This window comes from Rattus rattus, chromosome 2 (assembly GCF_011064425.1).
Source record: "Rattus rattus isolate New Zealand chromosome 2, Rrattus_CSIRO_v1, whole genome shotgun sequence".
Taxonomy (NCBI): Eukaryota; Metazoa; Chordata; class Mammalia; order Rodentia; family Muridae; genus Rattus; species Rattus rattus.
The window spans coordinates 3,287,736-3,315,329 of NC_046155.1; the positions used below are offsets into that span (position 1 = coordinate 3,287,736).

Here is a 27,594-nt window from a genome sequence, read left to right on the forward strand (position 1 = left end):
CTGACCTTAAATTAATTACCTACCCACCTTTTGAGTGCTTCAGTTACAGGCATTTGCCACCATACCTAGCTCAGTGGGGCTGGATCATATCCAGAGCTCAGTCTATGCTAGATAACTATTCTTTCAGCAACTGGGTTATTTCTTTAGCCTCTAATTTCTTTCATAATCAACTTTCAGGAAAGTAATTTCCTAGCTCTATAAAGCAGTAGACAGCCAGAGCTTCCTGTGTTGGTTTTTAAGATTATTTTGTTTTTTCCTCATGAGACAGCCGTGTAGCCCTGGCTGCTGTCCTGGAACTTGTTCTGTAGATTTGCTTCAAACTCAAATCTACTTGTGTCTTCCTACTGAGTGTTGGGATTAAAGTTGTGGGCCACCACCACACCTAGCAGACTTATTTTTTAGTGATATACGTATGTGTTTATGGTTTACATGAATACATGTGCTCACAGAATAAGAAGAGTTGGATCCTCTGGAGTTACACGTAGTTGTGAGCCACCACCTAACATGGGAGCTGAAAGTAGAACTTGGATTTCTGAAAGGGTAGCCCCTGCCCTTTACTGCTGAAACTCTGTCGAGATCCCTTCTTATGGTTGTGGTTTACCAGTGACCAACTGCCAGTTATCACATCTGTGATAACTTTAAAGCACAGACTCATAAGAGAGCACTCTGGGAAGATGATGAGAGCATTCTCCATCTACTTGATTATTGCCCTGACAGAGTCTATCTGACATAACTATTGTGGAATTCTGTTAAAAAGGTTTGCAATGTCCAAGGAACGATTCAGACAATAAAGTTAATTTCAGGTTTTACCATAGTAATAACCACTTTTCTACATCCTCCAGCCCTCACCAACTGGAACCCACAAAGCAGGTGTGCATGTTTTTAAGGAGCCAGGGTGGGTCTTGTCATTTAAATATTTGACACTTGTGTTGTGATTGCAGATTTCTATTTCTAACAAAACGTATAGACAAAAGAACAGGGCTGTTTTTATACCATATCTTAAACTGTTACAATTCCCTTGTATTTGACCCCAGTGACTTCTATGGGACTTACTTAAAAGGCTGCTGAAAGGCCAGATGTGGTGACATAGGGCAAACATAATTGAGAAACCCTATCTCAAAAAACTAACACAAAGGGCTTGGAGATGCCTGGTGGTTGTGGTGGCTGCACACGCCTTTACTCCTAGCACTCCAGAGGCAGAGGCAGAGGCAGAAGAAGTTGGATCTCTGAATTTCTTGAGGCTACTCTGGTTTATAGAGTGAGTTCCAGTATAACCAGGACTACATAGAGAAACCCTGTCTTAAATCCCCCCACCCCTCCAAAAAATCAGTTACATAAAAAAACTAAAATAGCATAATGGTACCATGACATACATTCACAGAATGCTCACACAGAGAAATAAGATTAAAAGAAGCTATCTTAAATATATACAATCCAAGTGTAGTTTACACTCTTAAAAAATCCCAGTGTTTGAAAAGCAAGAAGAACATGAGTTCCAGTCACCCTGAGCCGTGTAACTATCTGATACTTTGTTATAGCAACATTAATCAGACAAGAGATGACCAGAAGGATAGCATTAGACAGACCAATGTTTATTTTGAGAATACTAGAAGAAAAAAAGAAGGGAGAGAGTAGGAAAAAAACATAATAGAGGTAAATATACGAACAGTTGATTCTCTGGGATGATGGCTCAGTGTGTAAAAGTACTTGCCAAACAACCTGACCTTAATTCCTATTCAATGTACAGCTATCACCACTATCAGCTATTAGAATCTATCACCCCAAACAAAAATCTGTTAAGCAGTCATTTCTCATTCTCTGTAGCCCCTGGCAACCACTGATTTTATGTTTTCTCGATCAGGATTTATCTAATCTGTGTTTCATATATCTAGAATTATATAATAGTAGCCTTTCGTCTGTGAGTTCTCTCACATGGCATACTTTTCATGTTTGTGTGATTTCATTCTTCTTTAAAAAAATTTATTTATTATATATGTGAGTACACTGTCACTTTACCAAAAGAGGGCATTACAGATGGTTGTGAGCCACCGTGTGGTTGCTAGGAATTGAACTCAGGACCTCTGGAAGAGCAGTGAGTGTTCTTTTTTTTTTTTTTTTTTACCTCCCTTCACCTCCCCGCAGTGAGTGTTCTTAACCACTGAGCCGTCTCTCTAGCCCATTTCATTCTTTTTATATCCACTTATTGTATAATTTACCATTTTTTGTTCATTCATCTAGTGATGGAATTCGATTAGTTTTAACCTTTTAGAAGGAAAACTTCTGCTACCTGGTGTATTTAGTAAGATTTACTCTTACATTTGGGGGCAGCACTTGCTCATTGTCTCTCTTGTCAAGATCTCACTGTGTGTCATAGGCTTGGAACTATGTAGAGCAGTTTGCCTCAAATTTATAGATTCTCCTGCCTCTACCCTACTGTGAATGCTAGAATTATAGGTGCATTCCAACACACTCAGCAGCACACTGTGTTGTTATGCTTGAGGAAGATTAACACTGTGTTTACATAGTAGTTTTATCAGACTGTAAATGTGGACTAAATGTAAAGAAGTTTTATATTAAAAATTATTGACAAGACTGGAGAAACCAACTAAATAGAGAAGTTTAAACTGGTACTCACTAACTCACATAATCCCCCTCCCCCAAGACAGGTTTTCTATGTGTAACAGAGGCATGGCTGTCCTGGAACCTCCTTTGTAGACCAGGCTGGCCTCAAAGTCCCAGAGATCCACCTGCCTCTGCTTGCCAAGTGCTGGGATTAAAGGCATGAGCCACCAAGTACAACTTTTTTTTTTTTTTTTTTTTTCCGGAGCTGGGGACTGAACCAGGACCTTGTGCTTTGCTAGGCAAGCGCTCTACCACTGAGCCAAATCCCCAACCCCCATGTACAACTCTTAATTCATACTCTTGAGATAGATTGGGTCAGTCTTTAAACCTTCACTGAAACAGTGTATCTCAGTAAGTCTTTTGTCTTGCAAGTTACCTTGTCCCTGTTATATCATGTATGAAATAAACACTGGCATTTATCATATAGAATTGTAAGGTTAAGTGAGGTATTGAATAAAAGAACCAGCACTTGATAGTATAATAAACATGACCTTGGCACTGAGTAGTATTTTTGACTGCACCTGTTGTCCTTTTCATTCTCTGATGTGGTTATGATTATCCTTCTCAAGTAATTTCCTTGTCTGTTACTAGTTATTTTAAGAAAGGATAGTTTGTTAATTGGACTTGTGGTTTGCATGCTTAATATATTTAGGAGTAATCATGGCTTAATCAAACTCCTTTCATGTAGGGAGTCGTCGGATGGTGGATGTCATGGACGTGAACACACAGAAGCTCTCTCTCTCTCTCTCTCTCTCTCTCTCTCTCTCTCTCTCTCTCTCTCTCTCTCTCTCTCTCTCTCTCTCTCTCAACTTTTTGTTTCACATCATGCACCCCATCTCTCCATCTCATATCCTTCACCCTTGCAACCTCCTTTCTAAAATAAAAAACAAAATAAAACATAGAAAACATCTCATTGTAGAGCTATAGTATGTCAGTGTCTCCTACGATACATCCCTCCATCCACGTATCTTCACTTAGAATTGTTCATAGCAATAATTCATTGGTGTGTTTCAAGATCTCTGGCTTTTGTGATACCATCAGTATTGGATCCTCACCAGTACTTCTCCTAGCTATCTTGGCAGTCTCCCTGTGGTGTCGAGATCCTGCACCATTGAATCAGCAGGACTGACCCTTTCATAAATCCCAACTGTTAACAGATGATAAAGATTTTGGGCCACTTCAGAGCCCTGAATCTGGTCTTGGGTGGTGTCTGAGTTTGTCGGTATGCAGGCTTTCTCTAGCACTGCTTCCAGGTAGCCACCCAGCACTGTCATCTTCAGGAAGCAGGGTCAGTTTTCCTGCTCTCATGCCCTTGGCCTGCTCAACTGAACCTGTGCTGCCCAGTCAGGGCGAGGGGCCCATTCTCCCAATGCTGCAGCCTGTGAGAGGCTGAACCAGCTCTCCTACTCATGTCCTCAGAGCTGGCTCACCTGTGTTTTTGCCATTGAGGGAGCAGGGCTAGTCCTTGATCTCAAATCCTTGGGTTCAACTCTCCCCAGCTATTGACTACTGATCTCTGGACTGCTGCAGCTGGCAAGGGACGTGGCCAACTCTCTTGACTCTGCTGCAGGTGGCCAGGGCAGGAAGCCGCATTCACATTTTCTTTTATGTCTTGTCTCTTTTTTTTTTTTTTTTTTTTTTTTTTTTTCGAGTTGGGGACCGAACCAGGGCCTTACTCTTGCTAGGCAAGCGCTCTACCAACCCCTCACATTTTCAATAAAGGGTCTTTTTTTTTTTTTTTTTTTTTTTTTTATAGCTCTGTACATGCTAAGATTAAGCTAAATGTGGGAAAGAGTATTAGATAACAGTAGCTTTCATTTTTAGAAAAGTTCATTTTCCAAAATCATTTTAATTTTCATTGGAATCATTTTGATTCATATCATCAAGAACTTAATTGGAAACTTGGTCAGTGGTAGATAAGGATCTTAAAATGTTACTGGGAAACTGGCTTAAAGAATTTCTATCCTATAGGCTTATGTTTGCTAAGAAACTTAAGGGAAATAATTGTTTTAGGTTTGGGAATGTGTGCCATGTTTGGTGGCATAATCCTTCAATCCCAGCACACAGGAGACAGAGGTAGGGGAGTCTCTTGAGTTTGGGACCAGTGTGTTCTGCATAACTAGTTCCAAGATAGCCTGGATTGCATAAGAGAGACCCCATGCAAAAAAATAAAATGAACAAAAATTAAGGGAAATTTTGTTTAGAACAAGTGAATTTTGAACCCCTGATCCATCCACTTCGCTAGATGAGCATTTCATGTAACATGTTGTAGGATTTAGTAGGTAAAAATAGTAGTAATGAATGAGTTGGTTTCATTGGTTTTTGATACCCTACTATCCTAAAGTCAATTTTCATTTTACCTATCTTTGGGTAAAGTAATGGCTATCTTTTGAGAAGCTATTCAGGAAGTAGAATTGGCTCCACTTTTGAAATGTACCTATATATTTTTGAGTCTTTCCTCCCTTAATTCCTGACTGTGAACTCAAGCCAGGTATGGTGGTTCCTGCCTCAGCCTCCTGTGTGCTGGGATTAATGTGTGCACTAACATGTCCAGCCATTTCAAAGACTTTTAATATTTGTCTGGAGCTAATCACCAAACTATTCCTTTGATCTCAGATTTTTGATAAATCAGAAACTTATGATTGCTAACTCAGTTCCTACCAAATACTGAATTTCTTTTTTCTTTTCCTTTTTGATATACTATTTTTTTTTAAAACATTTATAAGTGTGTGTGCATGTGTGCATCATGATACATATGTAAGGGAATTGGTCGTTCTTTCCACTATGTGAGATCTAGGGATCAAACTGATGTTGTTGTGCTTGGTGGCATATATGCCTTTATTTCTGAGTCATCTTGTTAGTCCTGATCTTTGTATCGTCAGAAACTACCTTTTAAAAATTTTACATTTAGACATGTTTTCAACCTCTACTATACCCATACTGATAGAACAAAGTTTCTAGTTGTAAGCTGTCTTTAATGAATCGGTTTTGACCAGAGCTGGCTGTACAGTTGTTACTGGAACCGCTTCTCTATTTTTATCTATTTATAGAACTTTTATCTTTTGACTCTAAGGCTCACAGATTTTTAAAGTTTATTTTGTGCAGAGTACATTTAAAGGAGTTGCTTTCTTGACGTTAAAATTCTCTGTTACCCCACTGCTTTTCTTGGACCTTAAATCTCTCTCTCTCTTTTTTTTTAAAGGTGGATTTCATTGACTGGGTAGATAACATGTGGCCAAGGCACTTGAAAGAAAGTCAGACTGAATCAACAAATGCCATCTTAGAGATGCAGTACCCTAAAGTGCAAAAGTAAGTTACTTGTTCTTGTATACTTTCCCCAGTGTTCTGAGAGGTATAACATTGATAATTTTGATAACAAGGCACAGTTCATCCCTTTTCTAGCTTTGCTGTTTTAAATCATCAAATTGATAAGAGTATGTGAGAAATTACATAGCACATGATCTCATAATAAAGGGGAAAGATTGTATGGTCTTAGAAATGTGACATAGGGGCTGGGGATTTAGCTCAGTGGTAGAGCGCTTACCTAGGAAGCGCAAGGCCCTGGGTTTGGTCCCCAGCTCCAAAAAAAAAAAGAAAAAAAAAAAAAAAAAGAAATGTGACATAGAACTGCATTCCTTTAGCAAGATTTGGTATTCCATGGGCCAGCCCTCTAAGTAGCAAATTCCAGGACAGACCCTTGCTTCAAACCCTCCAAAAAGGAAAGAAAGAAAACCTACCAGAAGTTTATTAGATGCCAAGTAGAGGGGTTCACTAGGGAACCTCTTTTGGTGGTTAATTTCTCTTTATCATTGTACTAATTAATGCTGCTGCTTCTCTTTGGGTCAGGTACTGTCTAATGAGTGTTCGAGGCTGCTATACTGACTTCCATGTGGATTTTGGAGGTACTTCTGTTTGGTATCACATCCACCAAGGTGGAAAGGTATGGTTATGGTTAGGACTGTGAAATTAGAAATTATATGATTCGCATGCTTTTTTTTTTTTTTTTTTAATTTTAAGATTTATTTATTTATTTTATGTACAGCATTCTGCCTGCATATGTGGCTGCAGGCCAGAAGAGGGCACCAGATCTCATTACAAATGGTTGTGAGCCACCATGTGGTTGCTGGGGATTGAACTCATGACCTTTGGAAGAGAAGTCAGTGCTCTTAACCGCTGAGCCATCTCTCCAGCCCCGATTCGCATGCTTAATATAGTCTAGAAACCTAGTAATGTACTAGTAGTATATTAGTATATACTAGTAATACTCATAAACATCTGAAGAGAATTGTAGATTCTGTTACCCTTTGTAGCTATTCCATTAGAGGTTCAGTATTTATGTAGGCCAGTGTCATTCTACCAATATTTGGCCAGTTCTTTTTTTTTTTTTTTTCGGAGCTGGGGACGAACCCAGGGCCTTGCGCTTCCTAGGCAAGCGCTCCACCACTGAGCTAAATCCCCAACCCCATTTGGCCAGTTCTTAAAGCACAAATTTTCTAGGTGAAGCTGAAGAGGTAATTTTAGGAAGACAATATCATTTTTATCTGTAAAAAAAGTAATGTAGGGTAAGGGAACATAAGTTTTGGATATATTAACCAAAAGTCCAGCAAATTAGGATTCAGCCAGCTCTTCCTCTTGGAGATATTAGTCTGAAATGTGACCAAAGGGAACATTGTCTTTTTGAGGATTGGAAAAATGAGTTTTTCTAAATAGTATATTAGAATTGCAATCTAGAATTAAAAGTAGAGGTTTGTAGTGTTAGCCATTCCTCCACTTGGAGGAACTACATCTGTTAGTAAAAACAGAGCTGGAATGAAAACAAGAACTTAACATAGAACATATGGACCTCTATATCCAAAACATCTGTGTAGATGGGATCATAATTTTGTCCTATTGATCTTTTTTTTTTTTTTAAAGATTTATTTATTTATTATATATGAGTACACTGTAACTGTCTTCAGACACACCAGGAGAGGGAATCAGATCTTATTACAGATGGTTGTGAGCCACCATGTGGTCGCTGGGATTTGAACTCAGGACCTCTGGAAGAGCAGTCAGTGCTCTTAACCACTGAGCCATCTCTCCAGCCCCTGTCCTATTGATCTTAGTTACCACCTTGAGACAGAGCAGCCTAGACCAATATCTTTTTTTTTTTTTTTTTTTTTTTTTTTTTTTTTGGTTCTTTTTTTCGAGCTGGGGACCGAACCCAGGGCCTTGCGCTTCCTAGGTAAGCTCTACCACTGAGCTAAATCCCCAACCCCTTAGACCAATATCTTAGAGTTGATTGATTACGTCTAAATTACTAGTTAGTAAGAAACTACCCACATAATAAGCCCAAGGCCTCTTTCTCTTAGTATTCAGGGTTCTTCTGCCACAGTCCCAGGAAATCTAGATGATGTGTCTGACCAAGTGATTAGCAAGAAAGATCTGTTTGGGTCCTGAACTACCAAGATAGTCAAGTCTTCTACCTTCCAATCCTCTTTGTGCCTGTTTATCAATTGAGGGAGACGACTGGATCATGTCAATAGCTGTTAACAGACTGAAGTTTTTTAACTCACAGGTCTTCTGGCTCATCCCCCCTACAGCCCACAACCTGGAGCTGTACGAGAATTGGCTGCTATCAGGGAAACAGGGAGACATCTTTCTGGGTGACCGGGTGTCAGATTGCCAACGAATTGAGCTCAAGCAGGGCTATACCTTCGTTATTCCCTCAGGTAAGCAAAGTGGGGAAAGTAGGTTGCTTTCTAGGTTTCTTAAAGAAAGCTGATTATACACAGGCTCTGAATTCAGTGTCAGCACGGCGTGCATGTGCATGAGCGTAGTCAGCAGCAAACAATGTTTTCCTGCTTTAATGGAGTACATGCAGAGAATATGTATTTAAAAACAAATATGAAATGGCTCAGTGGTTAAGAGCACTGACTGCTCTCCCAGAGGTCCTGAGTTCAATTCCCAGCAACCACGTGGTGGCTCACAACCATCTGTAATGGAATCTGATGTGCTCTTCTGATGTCTGGTGTCTGATGACAGCTATACTGTAGTCATAAACAAAATAAATAAACCTTAAAAAAGAAAAATAGCAAAAGCAGTGCTTAATACTGGCACAATACTTCTCAAACATATACATTTGGACTGTATATTAAGCCCTGAAATTCAGAAGTTTTACTTGTGATGTGTCTTCTCTAGTGAGGAGAGCCAACTTTCCTCACCTGAGTGGGGAATGCTGAATCAGCAGTTTTAAGAGCCTGTCTTAAAAATAAACGTTTTTCCTTAGATATATACTCTCATTTAATGCTTACCACCATATAAAATATAATTTACTCTAGTTTTAAAGAAAAAAAAAATGAGGCTTTGAGAGGTAAGTAACTTGACCAGCCATTAAAGGAACCTGGGCTATGCATCAAGGATTTGTTTCCAAAAAAGAGAAGAATATATAATATATAATAATATATAATCTAGAAGTCTTGTACTATTCTGAAGAAACTATATTGCAGTATGTGCTTTCAATGCTGACTCTATTCCCTGTCTTCCAGGTTGGATTCATGCTGTGTATACTCCTACGGACACATTAGTGTTTGGAGGCAATTTTTTGCATAGCTTTAACATCCCCATGCAATTAAAGATATATAGTATTGAAGATCGAACACGGGTGAGTAATGTAACAATTATAGGTGAAGATATTTCCCCATTTAAGACAGATATTAGGTGAACATGGTAACACATGCCTCTCATCTTTGTAGCACTCAGGGACAGGAAGATTGTGAGTTTAAGGCCAGCCTGGCCTATGTAGCAAGACCGTGTCTCAAAAGAAAAAGACAAGTTTAATAAAGAGATTGATTGATGGGATGAGGTGGCTTAGCAGGTAAAGATACTGATGCTACTTGATAACAGAGCTCAAGCCCCAGGATGAACATGGTGTAAGGACAGAACTGACACTGGCAGGTTACCTTCTAACTAACCTTCATATGTACACACTGCTATCCTCCATCCCCACAAATCACTAAGTATATCAGATAGGGATTCGTGTATAATTTGTTACATTTTCAGATTGTTTTTTCATTAAAAAGTTTCCACATATTGAGAACATAATAAAAAGAAATTACTGAACACTTGACTTTTGTTTGGGGGACTTTTTAAGTCTGTGAAGCTGTTATCTAGATATTTGTATAATCTCTTGAAACATGTTTTTCATTTTTACACTCATGAATAATTTGTGGAATGGGGATGATTACTTCAAATTTCATACCTTTGAGGTTTTCTGTCTTTATTTTGATTACCAGTCCTCCCCTTCTTCACTTTTCCATTTTAAAAATACAAACATCTTTTTAAAACTAAATTTTATTTATTTTGTGCATTTATGTTGGGTTGCTATGCCAAGGCATATGAATGGAGGTTAAAAGACAACTTGCAGAAGTCATGTTCTCTTATTTTCACCATGTCCCAGGAATGTAATTGAGGTCGTCCAGCTTGGCTGCATGCGTCTTTAACCATTGGTAAAGGCCATCTTGTTGAGCCTTTCCCTCCCCCAATCATAAGTATCTATATTAATCAGCTTTCGTAAAATTTATTGAGTTTTTTTTTTGAGTAATTTATACTTGACCTGAACTCCTCAAGAACTTTCCCAAAAAGTATTAATATACTTCAAAGGCTAATCGAGAATAGTGTGTTGTACTTAATTTAAGAAGACCCAATACTCTTTGGTCAGAAAGAAATTGGCTTTTAAATGAGAAAGAAGAAAATTCTGGTTAAAGCCATAATCATACAAGAAATCCAGGTCTGGGTCTGGTCATATCCTTCATTGTTTGTATGCTTCTTGTCTAGTGATAAAGTGATTTCCTCACTTCATAATGATACCCTGTGACCTGGTGAAAGGTTTTGAAAGGGATTACTTTTCATTTTAAATTCACGAACACAGCTGGACATCATAAGGGGTGCTGTTTGGCCTTAATATATAGACTTTCTTAAAAGAGAGTGGCAGATAGACAGACAGACTGACTTAATTAATTTTTCAAGACAGAGTTTCTCTTGTGTTTTACAGGCTTGGCTGTCAGTACTGGTCCATGCCTTTAATCCCAAAGGCAGAGGCAGGCAGATCTCTGTGTGTTTGGGGCTAGCTTGGTTCATAGAGAGAGCATTCCAGACAGCCAAGGCTATATGAAACCTTGGCTGGAAAGACCAAAAATCTGAAATAAAAAACAACCCTGGCTGGTCTTAAACTCACAGAGATCCACTTTGCTCTGTGTCCCTGTTACTGGGATTAAAGGCATGGGCCACCATGCCTCGTTTAATTTTGTTTTGTTTTGTTTTTTTTAAGACAGGGTTTCTCTATGTAACTCTGGCTGTTCTGGAACTTATATGTAGACTAGACTGGCCTCAAACTCAACAGAAATATGTTTGTCTCTGCTCCCTGAGTGCTAAGATTAAAGATAGTAGCCAGAGGGTAGCAGATATATTTTAGAATGGTACCTGGATCTTATCTTCTTTTTTCATTGCTTTATGTTAATTTTAATTTGCTTTATCCTCGACAGTGGTATATCTAAGGGACATTTCTTTATATTTCTGAAATAATTTTTAAGATGCTCTGAATTGGAAAGCATGTTCATGCTACAAAGATAGTGACAGATAAAACCATACAGGTTAATCTGATTGGTGACTACAAAGGACAAGCCAGGGGAACCGAAGGTAGATGTTGGACAGAGGCTCAGTCTTCTAAACAGCATGCAGGTTGAGAATGAGTCTAAAATTATACTTTCATACATACAGTGATAGACCTTCTATAAGTGTGACTTTATGTCCTGTCTGTCATTCATTAGATTCTTTGTCCTGTGTTCTTTAAGATTCAGAAAAAACAGAGCCAAGGTTGGAATGCCTTCATTCTTACTCTAAAGCATTTCTTTTCCTTTTTGAGACAAGATGTCTCTATGAAGTCCAAACCTACCTTGACCTAATTTCTTGTGTTGAGATTGCAGTTACAAACTACAATTCCTGTCTCAAAATTGACAGGTTGACTTACGTTCTAGCCTCAGAACTTAAGTCTAGCTTGAATTTATAGATTGACTAACAGTAATTTTTCCTGGGTTAATTACTGCAGTTACAGAGATTGTCTTTTATATTCTCTTCCCTAGAAAATTGTCATTGCCTTGTCTTCTCATTATTCTTTTTCTGTGTAGGTTCCAAATAAATTCCGTTACCCATTTTACTATGAAATGTGTTGGTATGTGTTGGAGCGCTATGTATACTGCATAACCAACCGATCTCACCTAACTAAGGAATTTCAGAAAGAATCCCTTAGCATGGGTAAGTATCCTGATTCCATGAACTTTTAAGACACACTAGAACTGACAATATACTGTAGCTACAGTTGGGGTTTTTTGTTTTGTTTCATTTTTGTACTTGTCTGTTTGAAAATTGCAAATTCATTTACTGCGATTGAACACTAAATACACAAATAGATGTGAATTACTGGGCTGAATGAAATACTGTGATCTGATCTAGGTTGCTGTATTCATCTCCTGGAGATAAGTGATACATTGCTTTTGTTTTTTATTAACATATATATACTGATTTCCTTATGATATATTCAAACATCTATCCCTCATTACTTTCATGTCTGATCTCCCCTGCATATAGAGCTTCTTTCTTCTTCCTATCTAGTCCCTGTCTACTTTAATTTTCTTTTTCTTTTTTTTTTTAAAGTTTTTTTTTTTTTTTAAGATTTATTCATTTATTATATATAAGTACACTGTAGCTGTCTTCAGATACACCAGAAGAGGGCATCGGATCTCTTTACAGATGGTTGTGAGCCACCATGTGGTTGCTGGGAATTGAACTCAGGACCTCTGGAAGAGCAGTCAGTGCTCTTAACCACTGAGCCATCTCTTTAGCCCTACTTTCATTTTCTTAAAGAAAGATTTTCTTTTTCTCTTTTTCAAAAAGAATTTGATTAATTCATTTTTATTTTATATGCATTGGTGCCTGCATGCATGTCTGTATGAGGGTACTAGAAGAGCTTCTGGAACTGGCATTAGAGAGAGAGTGAGAGTGTGTGAGTGTGAGTGTGTGTGTGTGTGTGTGTGTGTGTGTGTGTGTGTGTGTGTGTGTGTGTGTGTGTGTGTGTGTGTGTGTATTAAACTATTGAACTTGAGTCGTGGAAGAGCAGCCAGTTCTCTTAACTGTTGAGCTAGCTATCTCTGTAATCCCTTTAGGGCTTATCAACTAATAAATACAACTAGAGTTAACATAGAATCTTGTGTAAAGGATTATTTATAGACATGGGCAGCAAGTGGCTATACCACTGAAGAAAATTTCTCTCCCTCTCCCTATAACTAGGAACTGCCAAACGATCCAGGGAGAAGAGGGACTTAACTGTCCATAGATTTTAGATAGGGTCAGGCCCTTATGATCCTCTCCCAACCATGATGGAAGTTGATGGCCCAATTTTATACAGTTCTTGTGCATCATAAACAGTCAAAGCCACTTAAAATTTAAGATTCCTGTTTTATTCCTGGAATGTAGCATTGAATAATACACCATCATTTCCTTCAGACATTATATTCTTTCTGTCTCTTGTGGTTCCTGAGCCTTAGAAGAGGTGATGTATAGATGTCTCATTTAGGGTTGAACATTCAAACCTTTGACCAGTTAAATATGTTTTAATGTTATTAAGTTTAGCTTAAATAGCTTATTAATAAACTTATTAGCTTATATAGTTTAAATTCTTATATGATATATATATGTGTGTGTGTGTGTGTAATATAACCATATACCTGTGAGGTAGGTATAATTAGCCTGATTTTACAAATGAGAAACTTTTTTTTTTTTTTTTTTAAGTTTTGTCTTTTTGTTTGTTTGACAGGGTTTCTCTGTGGTGTCCTGGCATAAATGAGAGAGTTCTGAGAGTCCCCTACCCCTGCCTCTCAAGTGCTGGGATTAAAGGCATGCGCCACCATCACCTGGCACAAATAAGAATTTGAACTCTCAAGATTTTTTAAATTTTTTGTGATATTATAGTTAATGACTGATAAAGCAACACCTTAGACTAGTCTGATCAGACTCTAATCTCTCTGTTTTCAAGTTCTGTGCCTTAACAATTATCTGTTATCAAGAGAAATGCCTCATTGGATCAATGGTAGTTTCTTCTTTTTAAATTTGTTTTATTATGGGAAGTATGTATGTATTTGTACCACATATGTGCTTGGTGCCTGCAGTGGTTAGAAGAGAGTATCATATCCCATGGAACTGGAGTTCTAGATTGTTTTGAATCATCTGTGGGTACTGGGAATTGAACCTGGATCCTTTGCAAGTGCAAGTGTTCTTAACCACTGAGCCATTTCTCCAGCCTCAACATGGTAATTTCACATACATTTTTGTTTTTGTTTTTTTGAGACAGGGTCTCACTCTAGCTGGTCTGGAATTCACTATGTAGACCAGTCTAGCCTGAAGCTCATTTCACTGGTCTCCTTACCAATACGCTAGAGTAAAGGTGTGCACCACCCTACCCTACTCCTCCAGGGCTATTCTGTTTGCAACAAGGAATTTCGGAAACATTGGCCTTGTCATTTATAGCCTTGGACATACTGTGCTATTTCTCTTGTTGATAAACTAGCCAACTAGCATGTATTTCTTTTGCATTGGTAGATATGGAATTAAATGAGTTGGAGTCTGGAAATGGTGATGAGGAAGGGGCAGACAAAGAAGCCCGACGCATGAACAGTAGTAAGCGATCTGTGCTTACCAGCCCTGTGGCTAATGGAGTCAACCTGGATTATGATGGACTTGGCAAAGCCTGCCGAAGTCTTCCAAATCTGAAGAAAACTCTGTCTGGAGACTCATCCTCAGACTCTAGCCGGGGATCCCACAATGGCCAAGTTTGGGATCCCCAATGTAGCCCTAGAAAGGATAGGCAAGTGCATCTGACCCACTTTGAACTTGAAGGTCTTCGATGTCTTGTAGATAAGTTAGAGTCACTGCCACTGCACAAGAAGTGTGTCCCCACAGGGATAGAAGACGAAGATGCTCTGATTGCTGATGTAAAGGTAAGCAGCCATTGACATGTGTAGGAAAGCCAAGTTTCTTGATTTGGAGGGAGAAATTACAGGGATTAAGGATACTTCAACTACAGGGGAATTTAATATGTTCCTGTGTCAGTGCTGCCCAGTGTTTCAATTTCTAGAGTGATATTAACTCACCATTTTGAAAATGGGAACATATGTGTATTTAGTGTTGACTTACACTAAGTGCTAAAAACTTGAAGCTTATCACCAAAAGTGGTGGGGTGGGGGTGGGGAGGGCGCGCAGGTGAATGGCTCAGTAAATAGAATATAATTCCCAGAGATGGTATAGCAGGTAAAGTCCCTTGCTGCATAAGCATGAAGAGCTTGGTTTAGTCCCCAGGGCCTATATTTTAAAAACAAAAAACAAATAAGGCACAACTTAATGCAGTGGTGCCCATCTGTAATCCTCACATTCCTACCATGAGATACGAGGTAAGATACTGGCCAGAAGCTGATTCTGTCCTTCCCAACCATATTCTCTGTGGCTTCCTTCCTACCCCAAATAGTCTCCCTTTCTGCCTTCATGTCACATATATTTCTTTACCCTATGTTCTTTCCTCTTCTCTTTCCCTTTCCTCCTATGGTTTCCTTTCTACCTATTCTCTCCTATACAAATACAGATTCTATATACATAATATTCTGCACTTCCATCCATTTTCTTGAAATGCCATGGTTTTATATTTCAAAAACTTTGTAATTATATGCCACCTTTTCATTATTCATTTATCTGTTAATAAGCACCTCAGCTGGTTACATTTCTTAGCTATTGTGAATAGCCCAGCAATAAAAATGTCTATCCAAATATCTGTGGTATGGTGAATTGGAATCTTTACACACCCAGAATTGCAGCTGTATTATATAGTAGCTCTTCGTTGAGTTTTTTGAGGACTTGACAATTCCTTACCAAATGACATTTCTACCAGAAATGTACAAGAATTCCTTTTTACACAGGTCCTTACTAGCATTATTACTGGGTTTTTTTTTTCTTTGTTATCATTATTATTATCATTGGAGGCATATGTATTGCAGTGAGATGGAGATTGAACTTGGGTCCTTAAGGTTGCGCGGCAAACTCTACAGCCAGCTCCGGTCATTGGTTGTCTTTGTAATTATTTGAACCAGAGTAAGATGGAGTCTCCCCACAGCTTTAGTTGGTGTTGATGACTAAATACACCTTCTCAGATACGAGCATTTGTGTTTCTTTTGTTTCGTGTTTTGTTTTTTTTTGAAATTGGGTCTGTTACCTCTAAGTTTTCTCTCTAGATAAGGTCTTTCTATGTTGCCTTGGCTGTCTTGGCATTCCCTATGTAGATCAGGGCAGCCCTAAACTCACCAGTATTCTCCTGCTTCTGCCTCTACAGTAGTTGGAATTAAAGGTGTATGCTACCGTACCTGGCTTACAAATGTATCTTGAAGTGTGTTTTGTTTTGCTTTGTTTTGTTTTTTAAATTTTAGCTGGGTGATGGTGATGGCTCACACCTTTCCAGGCCAGCCTGATCAGAGTGAGTACCAGCTAAGACTACACAGAGATACTGTGTCTCAAAATTAAATCAAATTAAATGTTACTTATATGTGTGTGCCTGTTGAGGCCAGAGAAAAGTGTTAGATACCTGGAACTGGAGTTACAGGTGTTTCTGAGCCATGTCCAATGAATGGACTGAACAACCAAACTGCTGTCCTCTGAAGGAGCCACAAGAGCTTCTAACCACAGAGCCATCTTTCTAGCCCCCAGGCCCCTCCCCGTTACTGGGGGACATGTTTTGTTTTGAGACCAGATCTCTCTACATAACTCTAGCTATCCTGGAACTCACTTTGTCAGCCAAGCTGGCCTCAGACTCACAGATAGCTACCTACCTCTGTCTCTTCTTCCTGTATTCTGGGATTAAAGGTATCTGCTGGCAAACTGGGCTTCCATTTTAAAACAAACAAAAAGACATACAGTTTTAGTGTGGAATCACTCCTCTCTTTCCATGACATGGGTTCCAGGGATAAAACTCAGGTCTCCAGTCTTAGAAGCAGGTGCCCTTTTTCCACTGAATGGTCTCACTAGCCCTCATCCATGTTTTCTATCAAATTTGATGTTACAGATCTTTGACCAATTTTGAATTGATTTTCGTTTAGGGTAAAAGAGTCTGATCTTCTACATAGATAGTCTAAGCTAGTTTTCTAAACATCATTTGATGAATCTGTCTTTTTTCAAGGTATATTTTAATACCTTTTTCAGAAATTAGGTATCTGTACCTGTATCTACAACAACCTCTTTTTTGAAGATATTCTATCACAAGTGCATGTGGTAAACAATAAATTTTGACTTTTAAGACTTGTTTAACTTGAACAGTTATCTTTAGAAACTCTATAAAAGAAACATTTCCTAAAACTGTCTTTTTTTTTTTTTTTAAGATTTATTCATTTATTATACATAAGTACACTGTAGCTGTCTTCAAATACACCAGAAGAGGGCATCGGATCTCTTTACAGATGGTTCTGAGCCACCATGTGGTTGCTGGGAATTGAACTCAGGACCTCTGGAAGAGTAGTTGGGTGCTCTTAACCACTAAGCCATCTCTCCAGCCCTTCTTAAAACTGTCTTACAACATTCTTTTGGTCTGTGTGTTTCTAGTTCATAAAAATGAGTATCTTTTTTAGTTCTAAGTATATCTAAGTTTGTCTATGGATCTAATTTTAACTAAATCCAGTTGTAGATACCCTATTATACTACAGTATTTTATTGTTCAAGGTCAAAGTTCCTGCTAGAAATACAAAAACTTGCTTAAGTAAGTGATATAATGTGGCTAAATAAAGAAATTGTTTGGTTTGGTTTTTAGGCAGAGTCTTGCTGGGGAGCCCAGGCTGACCTCAAATTATGAATCTTCCTACTTGAGTCTCCCAGGTACTAGGAACACAAGTGTGTACCAGCTGCCATGCTTGGCTTCTGTACGGAGATTAAAGGAAATCATGATCCAATAGATTACCAGGAGAGAATGTAGAAAAAATGATAAAAGGAAGCAGTAGGAAGGCAGGTGAGTAAGTTAAGGGGAGGCTTCCAAAGGACTCCAACCATCTGAAAATCACACAGAATTACTAGGAAGTGTATAGCTATCAGCACTGACTAAGACGTGACGGCACAGGTTGGAGCATGAGGAACCTAGTGACCTATGACTGAATAGACTGACAGTTTTTAAATTCTTGTTTCAGGACTTCATAACTTTTCTTATTTACCTCAGATGAGATGTCAGAATGCAGCCTCTATAGAGCTGTTACTCGTCTGTAATAACATCGACTCAAAAGGTAGATAGAGGCAGAAGGATCAGTTGAGCCTAGGAGTTTCAGATTAGCCTGGTCAACAAAATAGAATCCCTTTCAAAAGTAAAAAGAAAATACTTGGATCCAGTCTTAAAGAACAGTCTATCAGTTATGTGTAATGAGAGTTTTACAAAGTTCAGAGCTTAAATTTAAGAATCTCAGTATCAGCAAGAACAACAACAAAAAAGCATTGAGCCTGGTCAGTTTAAGACCAGCCTGGTAATATAGCAGAGTTTTAGTCTAACCCTTCCTTTTTTACGTCATTGTAAGGGGCTAGAGAGGTGATCCAGCAGTTAAAAGCACTTGCCACTCTGCTGCTCTTTCAAGAGGATCCAAGTTTGGTAGTCAGCATTCATATTGATTGTCTCATTGCAAGCTCACACTAACACTGGCTCTAGCAGTCTGGTGCCCTCTTCTGGCCTAAACTCTGTATCACTCATGCACATGTCTCTATACACGTAATTAAAAATAAAATGCTCCCACCCCACCCTTTTCTTTTTAATGCAAGGTGATAGCTCCTGCCTATAAATACCAAGCACTCAGAAGACTGGAACAAGGTCAAGTTTGAGACCAGTCTGGGCTATGGAGTGAGATCTTGTCTCAAACACCACTAACAAAATTAGAACAATTAGGTTGGGTAGGTGTCAAATCACTACATAGATGGGAACTCTGCAACACTGGAGAATTTAGCACTTATATGCTGGTGGCTAAGCTGCAGTTGGGAAAAGGAAGCAGTTTACTCTTTTATGTAGAAAGGAATTAAATATTGTTACAATCTATATGTTTCTTAGAAATAGTGAGTAGGATAGATGAAAGAAAAATAAGATGACATAGCCATAATTACATATTTCCTTGAAGAAAAGTCCATTTTAGTACTGTCATAAAGAACTTTCAACATTCTAAAATGTTAAGTTTTATAGTGTTGAAGAATCATAGAGGATAGAATTAGAATAGGATTAAGGGGGAAAAATAGAGCATTTAAAGGATATGAGTTTATTGATAAAGTGAGTCAGCATAAATAATGCTGGAAATGTTTGAGTAACCTTGATTGTTTGAGAAAATGTAATGTATTATAGTATTTCTACTATATTAAGATATTTTTAGTTTGTCAAGTAGAAGAGTTGCAACTTAATATATATTGAATAAAAAGGCAGAATGTAAAACTGTATAGTATAAAGGGGTTGGTGATTTAGCTCAGTGGTAGAGCACTTGCCTAGCAAATGCAAGGCCCTGGGTTCGGTCCCCAGCTCCGAAAAAAAGAAAAAAAAAAAAACTGTATAGTATAGCTCCATTCATAGAAGTAGCTCATTGAAAGGCTTCTTGAAAGTACATTCTAAGCTGCTGTGAACAGGACACTAAAAAGGTGATGACAGTCAACTGGAAGAATTTAACTAGAGTGGTAACATAGTAACTAATCACAAATCTGTGAAATTCATTCATCTCAGTCTTAGTCTTAGTCTCTAGGGCCTTCAAGTCCATTTGTAGAATGGGCATTGAAGTAGGCTAAGTACAAACATTGTGCATTTCCTATGCACTGGCCTCAGAGCAAACTCTGAGGGAAGATGAGTTTATCCTAAGGAAGGAGTAAGTACCAGTCTTCTCATTTTCACCAGCTAAAACCGTCCTGGTAGATGAAACAAATTGACTATAATAATGTTCTATAAATGCTAACAGCTTTCAGTTTTATTAATTGGGAAACTGTTCTTTGTAGTGCAATAAATTCATGCTATTCTAACTTACACTTTTAAAATTTTATCTTTTTTTTTTTCTTTTTTTTTTCGGGGCTGGGGATTGAACCCAGGACCTTGCGCTTCCTAGGCAAGCGCTCTACCACTGAGCCAAATCCCCAACCCCTTTATCTTTCATCTAGAGATTTGCACTAAGTTCTACCCCAGAAGTCTAATAGTACTGAATCAGAGTTGTGGTAGCAAATAACCACAGGAATAGTAGTTACCTGGGGCTGGAGAGCTGGCTCAGTTTTTAAGAGCACTGGCTGTTCTTTCAGAGAACCCGTGTTACAGTACCAGCACCTCTAAGGCAGCTCACAGCCATTTATAATTCCAATGCCAGGGAATCCACTGCTGGCTTCTATTTACCTCAGTTTCCAGGCATGCAGTGGTGCATATACATGCAGGGAAAGCATGCATATACAACATAAAGTAAATAAGACAACAAACAATAAAGTTTCATTTGCAATTTTCACTAACAAGATACTATGTGTATGTGTTGGTGGGGGGATGCACATCTGTAAGCCCAGAGGATGGCCCTCAGGAATTGGACCCTCATATGCCCCCCACTTTGGAAAAACAAAACAAAACTTTTTTGGTTAGTATCCTAAGGGGGGTACATGCCCACCATGTCACAGAGGATAACTTTGTGGAATAGGTTATCTCCTTAAACCTTTTTGAGGATTCCAGGAATCAAAATCAGGTTGTTGGTCTTGCTCCATACTTACTGACTTATCTATTGACCTGGATGTTTTTGAAAAAGGTTTGGGGAGTTTGTTTTTTTTTTTTTTTTTTTTTTTTTTTTTTTGGTTGGTTTGGTATTTTTGAGACATAGTTTTCTCTGTGTAGCCCTGGCTGTCTTGGAACTCACTTTGTAGACCAAGCTGGCCGGAACTCAAAGAGACCTGCTTGCCTCTGCCTCACAAGTGTCGAGATTAAAGATGTACACTGCCACATGGCTCCTCTTTAGCTGTTGAGACAGGGTTCCATTGTGAAGCCTAAGTAGGTCCTGAAGTTATAATCTTTTGTCTCATCTTCTAAGTGATAGCATTGTAGGCATTGCTACCATACTCAGTTTACTCTTTTTTTTTTTTTTTTTTTTGTCAGCCACTATTTATTGTTAATCACAAGAGAGGGCAAATTAGGTCTGTTTAGTGTGTGACTTGAAAATTATTGGAGTGAGTTTTGCAGTGGTATGCCTTGTTTCTTTTTCTTTTTTCCTTTTTTTTTTCTTTTCTTTTTTTTTTTTGATAGGTTTTGCTATAACCAATTTTCCTTGAGGTAATATGTTTTTCTAAAATACTATCCCTCTAGGATAGATAGCACTGAAGATAAGCATTTTAAAAGAAACTTCCCAATAGTTCTGTCACTAGGGTTTTTTGTTTGCCTTTTGTTTGTTTTTTTTTTTAAATATTTATTTTCTTTACATATCTGAGTACACTATAGCTGTCTTCAGACACACCAGAAGAGGATTCCATTACAGATCGTTGTGAGCCACCATGTGGTTGCTGGGATTTGAACTCAGGACCTCTGGGAGAGCAGTCAGTGCTCTTAACCACTGAGCCATCTCTCCAGCCCCTGCCTTTTTTTTTTTTAGAATTACTTATTTATTATTTATGTATATGAGTACACTGTAGCTCTCTTCAGACACACCAGAGAAGGGCATCAGATCCCATTACAGATGGTTGTGAGCCACCATGTGGTTGCTGGGAATTGAACTCAGAACCTCTGGAAGAGCAGTCAGTTTCCTTAACCTCTGAGCCATCTCTTCAGCCCCAGCTAGATCACTGTTAAAACTTTTCATATGAAATAAACTGAATATACTTTGTCCTGAAATCTTGAAGTGGAAGTACAAAGGAGCAATCTGAGGTTAGGATGACCATGTAAGCATTTCCTAGAAGAACTCAACCAAGAACACAGAAGTCTCTTTCATTCTGTAAGCTACTGTGAAAATAAGCACATGGAACAAGTTCAGAATCCAGGAGGATCATTTTTTTTTTTAAAGATTTATTTATTTTAGTTACATGAGTACACTGTAGCTATCTTCAGACACACCAGAAGAGGGCATCGGATCCAATTACAGATGGTTGTGAGCCACCGTGTGGTTGCTGGGAATTGAACTCAGGACCTCTGGAAGAGCAATCAGTGCTCTTAACCACTGAGCCATCTCTCCAGCCCCCCAGGAAGATCATTTTAAGCCCCCACAGGTTAGAGCTAAGCCTGGGTAGGCAACACAGGGAGGGAAACAATCTGGCAGAAAGTATATCCACGAACACAGCCCTTGACACCATTTCAGATGCCAGAAAGCCTATTAGGCCACTATCTATTCCAGAAACAACTCACAATTGTGGCACTTACTGCCAAGCTTAACAACCTCCATTCAGGGACCCATATGATAAAAGTTATCCCTGACATCCATATGCACACATAAATAAATAAATGTAACTTAAAAAATTAATGGTAGGAAAAGCTAGATGTTTATGTCAATTATATTAGGAGGTTCTGGAAAATGCTAATTCTGCTGCTTCTTAGCAGCTTCTCTTCCTGTGCTGATGTGTGTAGACCTCAGACTCACCTGGGTGAGTCTGCCCTTTCTCCTGTATCTCAGTGAGCGTATGAACCAACTTTGAGCTTCGACCTGGCTCCAGGACCTCTAGACAGAATAAATGATGTCATCAAAGTGTCAATAGGATGAAGGGCTGTTTGCTTCATAGGGGATCATTAAGGTAGTCACACCTATATTTCTACACCTAAAAACTGAGGCAGTAGGATTGTAAATGAGGCAGGCAACACTGATTTAGAAACGAGTGGTGTCTGGAGTGTGAGGCCTTCTGATGGGCAGAGGAGACTACTGACTGCAGCTGGGAGAGGCCTATTCCCCAACTCCCTGTCTGTATCTTGTATAGAGTCAAGAGGATAAAGTGTTCTGACTTACAGTTACACCAGAGTAGCTTGATTTGTTCACAATAGAATCGGTAAAAGACTGCTGCAGGTAGAGTTCTAATATGCTGATGGTTCCTTGTCACAACCAAAAGTAGGCATGTACTGTATTTATGGTGAATGAGAACAGCCATATTTTATCTCTGTGCTACCTGTAATATGGTATTTCTGAAGGTGTTGGTATAAATACTTGCTGCTGGGATGGAGCTATGTGAGTGTGGACAGGTGTGAGACAATTGACTCTGGAAGAGCTGGGGAAAGTAAGCTGCTGTCAGTTTCCTCCTCAGAGATTCGACTCTTGTTAGGATTCCAGAGAGGAGAGAAATCTGTGAACTGTCAGTGAGAGAGCTCTGGTTATCTCAATAAGTGACAATGAGCTGAATGGTGTGAGGCTTCTGTAAAGGTATGAAGACGTTGCCTGTGGATTGGGTTAAAGCCTTCCCTTCCACCGGTGCCTCCTGAAGTCTGCTACCAAGAGCCCTCCCAGAGCTGGCCCTGGGTTCTCCTGTTGCAGTGTTGGAGGGAAGGAACTGGGGCCGGGGCTGGCCAAGCTCCCTCCCCCGGCTATGCTTCCTCCAATCACAAGGAGGTGAGCGGCTGCCAAATACCTCCCCTCCGGGTGCTGCAGCAGAACGGCCAGGCCCTCTGCCTGGCTGGCTCACTCGAGCTGCGCTCCCCCTCCTGCCATCTTCCGTTGCAAAGCATTTCTGGGAGCTGCATGTGGGTGACGCAGCAGCATTGTTCGCAGGCACAGGAAGCCGCGGCTGAGCTGAAGGGCTTTAGAAGGAGCTCAGAGTGCTCCACGCTGTTCTGAGTAGCCTGAAGGGTTACAACCTTACGTGCTCTGGGAGATTCAGGATTTTCCCGTAAATCAGGATTTTCCTAGAAGCAGAAAAGCTAACTCCTTCCGCACAACTTCAGCACAGAAAACAAAACAAAGGCGCTGGGGAAACTTCACCCAAGAGCCTCTGCAGCTCCAGAGCAACAAGAAATGCAAGGTCAGGCGGTCGGTTGGCAAGCCCTTTCTGGTTTGGGGTGTGTATAACTGTAGAGACTTTGTCTCTTGTAAAAGGCAGAACTGCCTGCTGGGCGAGTCCAGGACAATGCGTGTGTTACTTGTGTTGTTTGAGCCGTTGTTAACACTTGTTCTCTAGCTGGTGGGATTTGCTTTGGAACTGGGTTGCTTGGCTTTGGGGAGTACTTACTGCTTGATCAGAGGCCCTTCGTTCTCTTTCCCTTCCTGTGTTCTCTGGGGTGTGGGCCTGTGTTTGAATGTTTTCCCAAATGCCTAGAACCTAGATAGGCAGAGCCTTTCCGCACTCCACCCACCCCCACCCGCGATCCCTGATCCTAAATCCCCACTGGCGAGTGGTGATAGCTTTTTTTATGGTTTCTCCTAGGACCTCAGCTACAGTCTTTTTTAATGAAACCATTGCGGACTTGGCCCCACCGAATTTAGGCTGGGAAGGAAATCTACATTTCCCTCCACACCCACACATACACCAGTAATTGAGTGGTGTGTATGTTAACTGCCCCCACCCAACGCAGCCCACACAGTTTGTCTTTCTGCCCTTCCTTGTGCCCCCTACAAAAGTCTTGCAGGTGGAATTAAACTGTTTCAGTGAACTTAAGTTCCTTTTCTACTCTCTTAATCATAGGTCTTTCTGTGCAGTCTGTTTTGCTGAAAGTGGAAAGTCCCTGTTTGTGGACAGCTCAGTTCTCTCCCGCAGAGGAAATGGGCAGAGTCCTACTCCTCCCTTATGCAAAGTGGGGGAGGGGAGCCATGCACTCCTCAGTGCACATTTTGAATGGACCTGAATTTTTCACCCTAGGGAGATTAAGAGCTGGGACCAGAACCTTGTCCCACGTGGTACCACACCCTGCCTCTTCACCCCCACACAGTATGGTGCTAGCATGAGGCTCTAGAATAGGGTGCCATAGCAACTTGAAGTAAATAAAATGACTGAAAATGAGATTGGTTTGGGGGAAGGTGTGAGGCATCTGGAGATTTGGTAAAAAGGGGATCTTAATAGAGGAATCTTTCAGAATATAAAGAGATTTTTGTGAGCCCTAATTCTGGAATTTAGAGCATAATCTATAGGTTAAGGATAAAAATAGTTAAAAGTTCTGATTATGAAAATGCTTGTTAAGGATGACCCAAGCACTAATCCTTCTAGGTCAAAGTTTAGTTTTTGCTGAAAGCTAGTGTATTTACACTTAAGAAAAAGCTAAGCTGTCTCTTATGTTCTTTTACTGTAGCATTCATTGCTTTGTGGTTCATGCAGTCAAAGGGGATATTCTACTAGGTGGTTTGTGGTTCAGGATCTCTTTCAGACATAAAATGTCTCAAAATAAAGTCAACCAATATGATTCACTGGCAGCTTCTTACTGTCACATTATTCCTAAGCCATCCAAACTTTTTATTAAAGTCATAAGAACCATTGATCTAAGACTGTTCCTTTCCTATTATAGTTATAAATGCAAAGCAAACTCTGCTCACATGTCTGTGTGCACTGTGAACTCCCAGAGGGTGTGCAGCTGTAATCAGCCTTGGAACAAGTCTGTCTGGGGAAGAGCATTAGCCTAGAATGTGCATGCGTGAGATTGTGGGTTTAATCCCCAGTACTACTTCCTCTTCTCCTCTAGAAGTAAGTCTTCTTTTGAACAAGGACATTAAGGTTATATTGTCCTACTAATTTAATATTAGACATTCATTTTGGTGTCCCTTTGCCTACACCTACAAAATAAAAACAAAAACTGTTAATTGCTGCTATAGAAAAAATGCAGAAGAAGCTGCACTTTTAATTCCAGCATAAACTGGGAGACACAAACAGGCCTATCTCTATGAGATTGAGGCCAGCCAGGTCTACAGTGAGACTTCCTAGACTACTTGGAGAAACCTTGTCTTGAAAAACAAACCAAAGACTAGAAAAGGGCAGAAGTAATGAAAAGTTTGATTATCCTGTACCTGTATAGAATTAATTGCTTGACATAAAACACTGTAACACTATAGTATCTAGTTGCGTCAGTTTCTTAGAAATATATAGATATGGTGTTGAGAGCAAGAAGTCTCTGTTCTTGTTTGAGATAAAGCCTCACTGTGTAGCCCAGGCTGGCCTGGAGCTGACTAGATCTGCTTCCTCGGTCCTAGAATTGTTGGCGATCCAAAGTTAGAGTCTCAATAGCAGATAGGCATAATCTGAGGTTTCTCTTTCCATTGTTGATATAATTGGTTTGCCATAAGTGTATGAAGGGAAAATGCAGCCAACCTGTCCATCTTGTGGTGCTCACAGGGCACAGGTAAGGCTGAGTCTGCATGTTGTTGAGAGTGCTTGGCCTTTGTGTTGACTGTACTCAACTTCTCTTTGATCCTTAGATTTTGCTGGAAGAACTTGCCAGTAGTGATCCCAAGTTAGCCCTCACTGGAGTTCCCATAGTACAGTGGCCAAAAAGGGATAAGGTAAGAGAATTTTCTGCTTGATCTTCAAGCCACTTAAGTTTATTGTCAATTGATCACTATCATTTTGGAATTAAAAGACAGCTAGACACAGATGGGTTTTGGTCGATGCCTTAATAATCAGGAAAGGTTGTACAGAGGTTAGTAGATCTCTGTGAATTTGAGAGTATCCTGGTCTGTATTGTGACTTTAGGGCAGCCAGGGCTACATAGTGAGACCCTGTCTCACAAAGACCACAACAAAAACTTAATAGGCCTGCATATGGTACAGGCCTTTCTTTGATCCCAGCACTCAGAAAATAGAAGGAGGAAGGTTGTTGTAAGTTCCAGGCCAGTCAGGGCTGCGTATCAAAACCCTATCTCAATGAGGAAATAAATAACCATCGGTAGATGGTTAATCATTACTTGGTTTTGTTCTGACTCATAGTTCAGGGTAATTGTCTCTCTTTGAAGTTGACTTAAACAAAACTGTCCTGCTAGAGCTCTTACCGGGTTCAGATGCATTGTTGACCAAAGTAGATATCATTCTTCTGAACCAGAAACTTGGCTAAATATGATTAAAAGCTAGTTTAAACCTCTACATATGTATTTAATACTATAAGGTTTTTTGTTGTTGTTACGATGAGACGAATTTACCACTCTCCCCTTTTTGAAACAGGGTCTCATCAAGTTTACAGAGCTGTCCTTGAACTCATGACCTGCCTCTACCTCTAAAGTGCTAGGATTACAGGTAGATTACTATCACACCCAGCCAAAGTTAAAAAGAATTTCCATCGGCAAATGAATTTTCTGTGTTTTTTATTTGAGGGGGTGTTTTGTTTTGTTGTTTTGTTTTGTTTTTTGTAGCTTACTTCCTTTATAACTTTTTACCTTGCTGTCCGTGGCAGGGTGTTTTGTCCTGACCATGAACTAAATAAAGCTTCTCTTCAGTGTTTCCTACCTGAAAGTTACAAAGCTCTAACATTCCGGGGTACTTAGGAAAAAGGTTTAAAAGTGTTGGGTTGAATATTATCTCCTTGTTTTTTTGCAATAGGATTTCTCTGTGTAGCCCTGACTGTCATGGAACTCACTCTGTAGACCAGAATGTCCTTGAATTCAAAAGATCCACTTGGCCTCTGGCCCCCCAATGCTACCCAGTTTGAATAGTATCTTTAAAGAGCCACCTCCCTCTTCCTGGGTGTAGGAGTCTCGCCAGTCATGAGAGACTGCCCTAAAACAATTCAGTTATTTATGGCTGTTGGTATTTCATGTCAGAAAATTATTTAAGAAATGAGAAACTAAAAAAAATAAGATATGGTTCTCATGCCTTGAAAAGGTTTCTAGCCAGGTAAATAAACACGTGTTAAAATCAAAAAACATTGAAATTTATTCCACATTTAAATGTTATTAGATGCAGTATGACAAGTTGTGTGTGCTTCCATTTGGAGTGATAAATGAATAAGACTAATTTCACCTTCTAGGACTTTGCCATCCTGTTGAGGGGTTTATTCAGAGTTACC

The 27,594-nt window shown here is 39.5% G+C and overlaps 1 protein-coding gene across 1 annotated transcript in view; it reads left to right on the forward strand.

Annotated features, from left to right (window-relative positions):
- Kdm2a (lysine demethylase 2A) overlaps positions 1-27,594 on the forward strand; it is a 69,831-nt gene that overhangs the window by 28,670 nt on the left and 13,567 nt on the right. Inside the window, exons 6-14 of the mRNA XM_032896433.1 lie at positions 3,311-3,353; positions 3,967-4,003; positions 5,825-5,931; positions 6,469-6,562; positions 8,180-8,333; positions 9,150-9,265; positions 11,787-11,913; positions 14,254-14,651; positions 26,016-26,099. Coding sequence (XP_032752324.1) covers positions 3,311-3,353; positions 3,967-4,003; positions 5,825-5,931; positions 6,469-6,562; positions 8,180-8,333; positions 9,150-9,265; positions 11,787-11,913; positions 14,254-14,651; positions 26,016-26,099 — 1,160 coding nt within the window. The remainder of the gene's footprint in view (positions 1-3,310; positions 3,354-3,966; positions 4,004-5,824; positions 5,932-6,468; positions 6,563-8,179; positions 8,334-9,149; positions 9,266-11,786; positions 11,914-14,253; positions 14,652-26,015; positions 26,100-27,594) is intronic.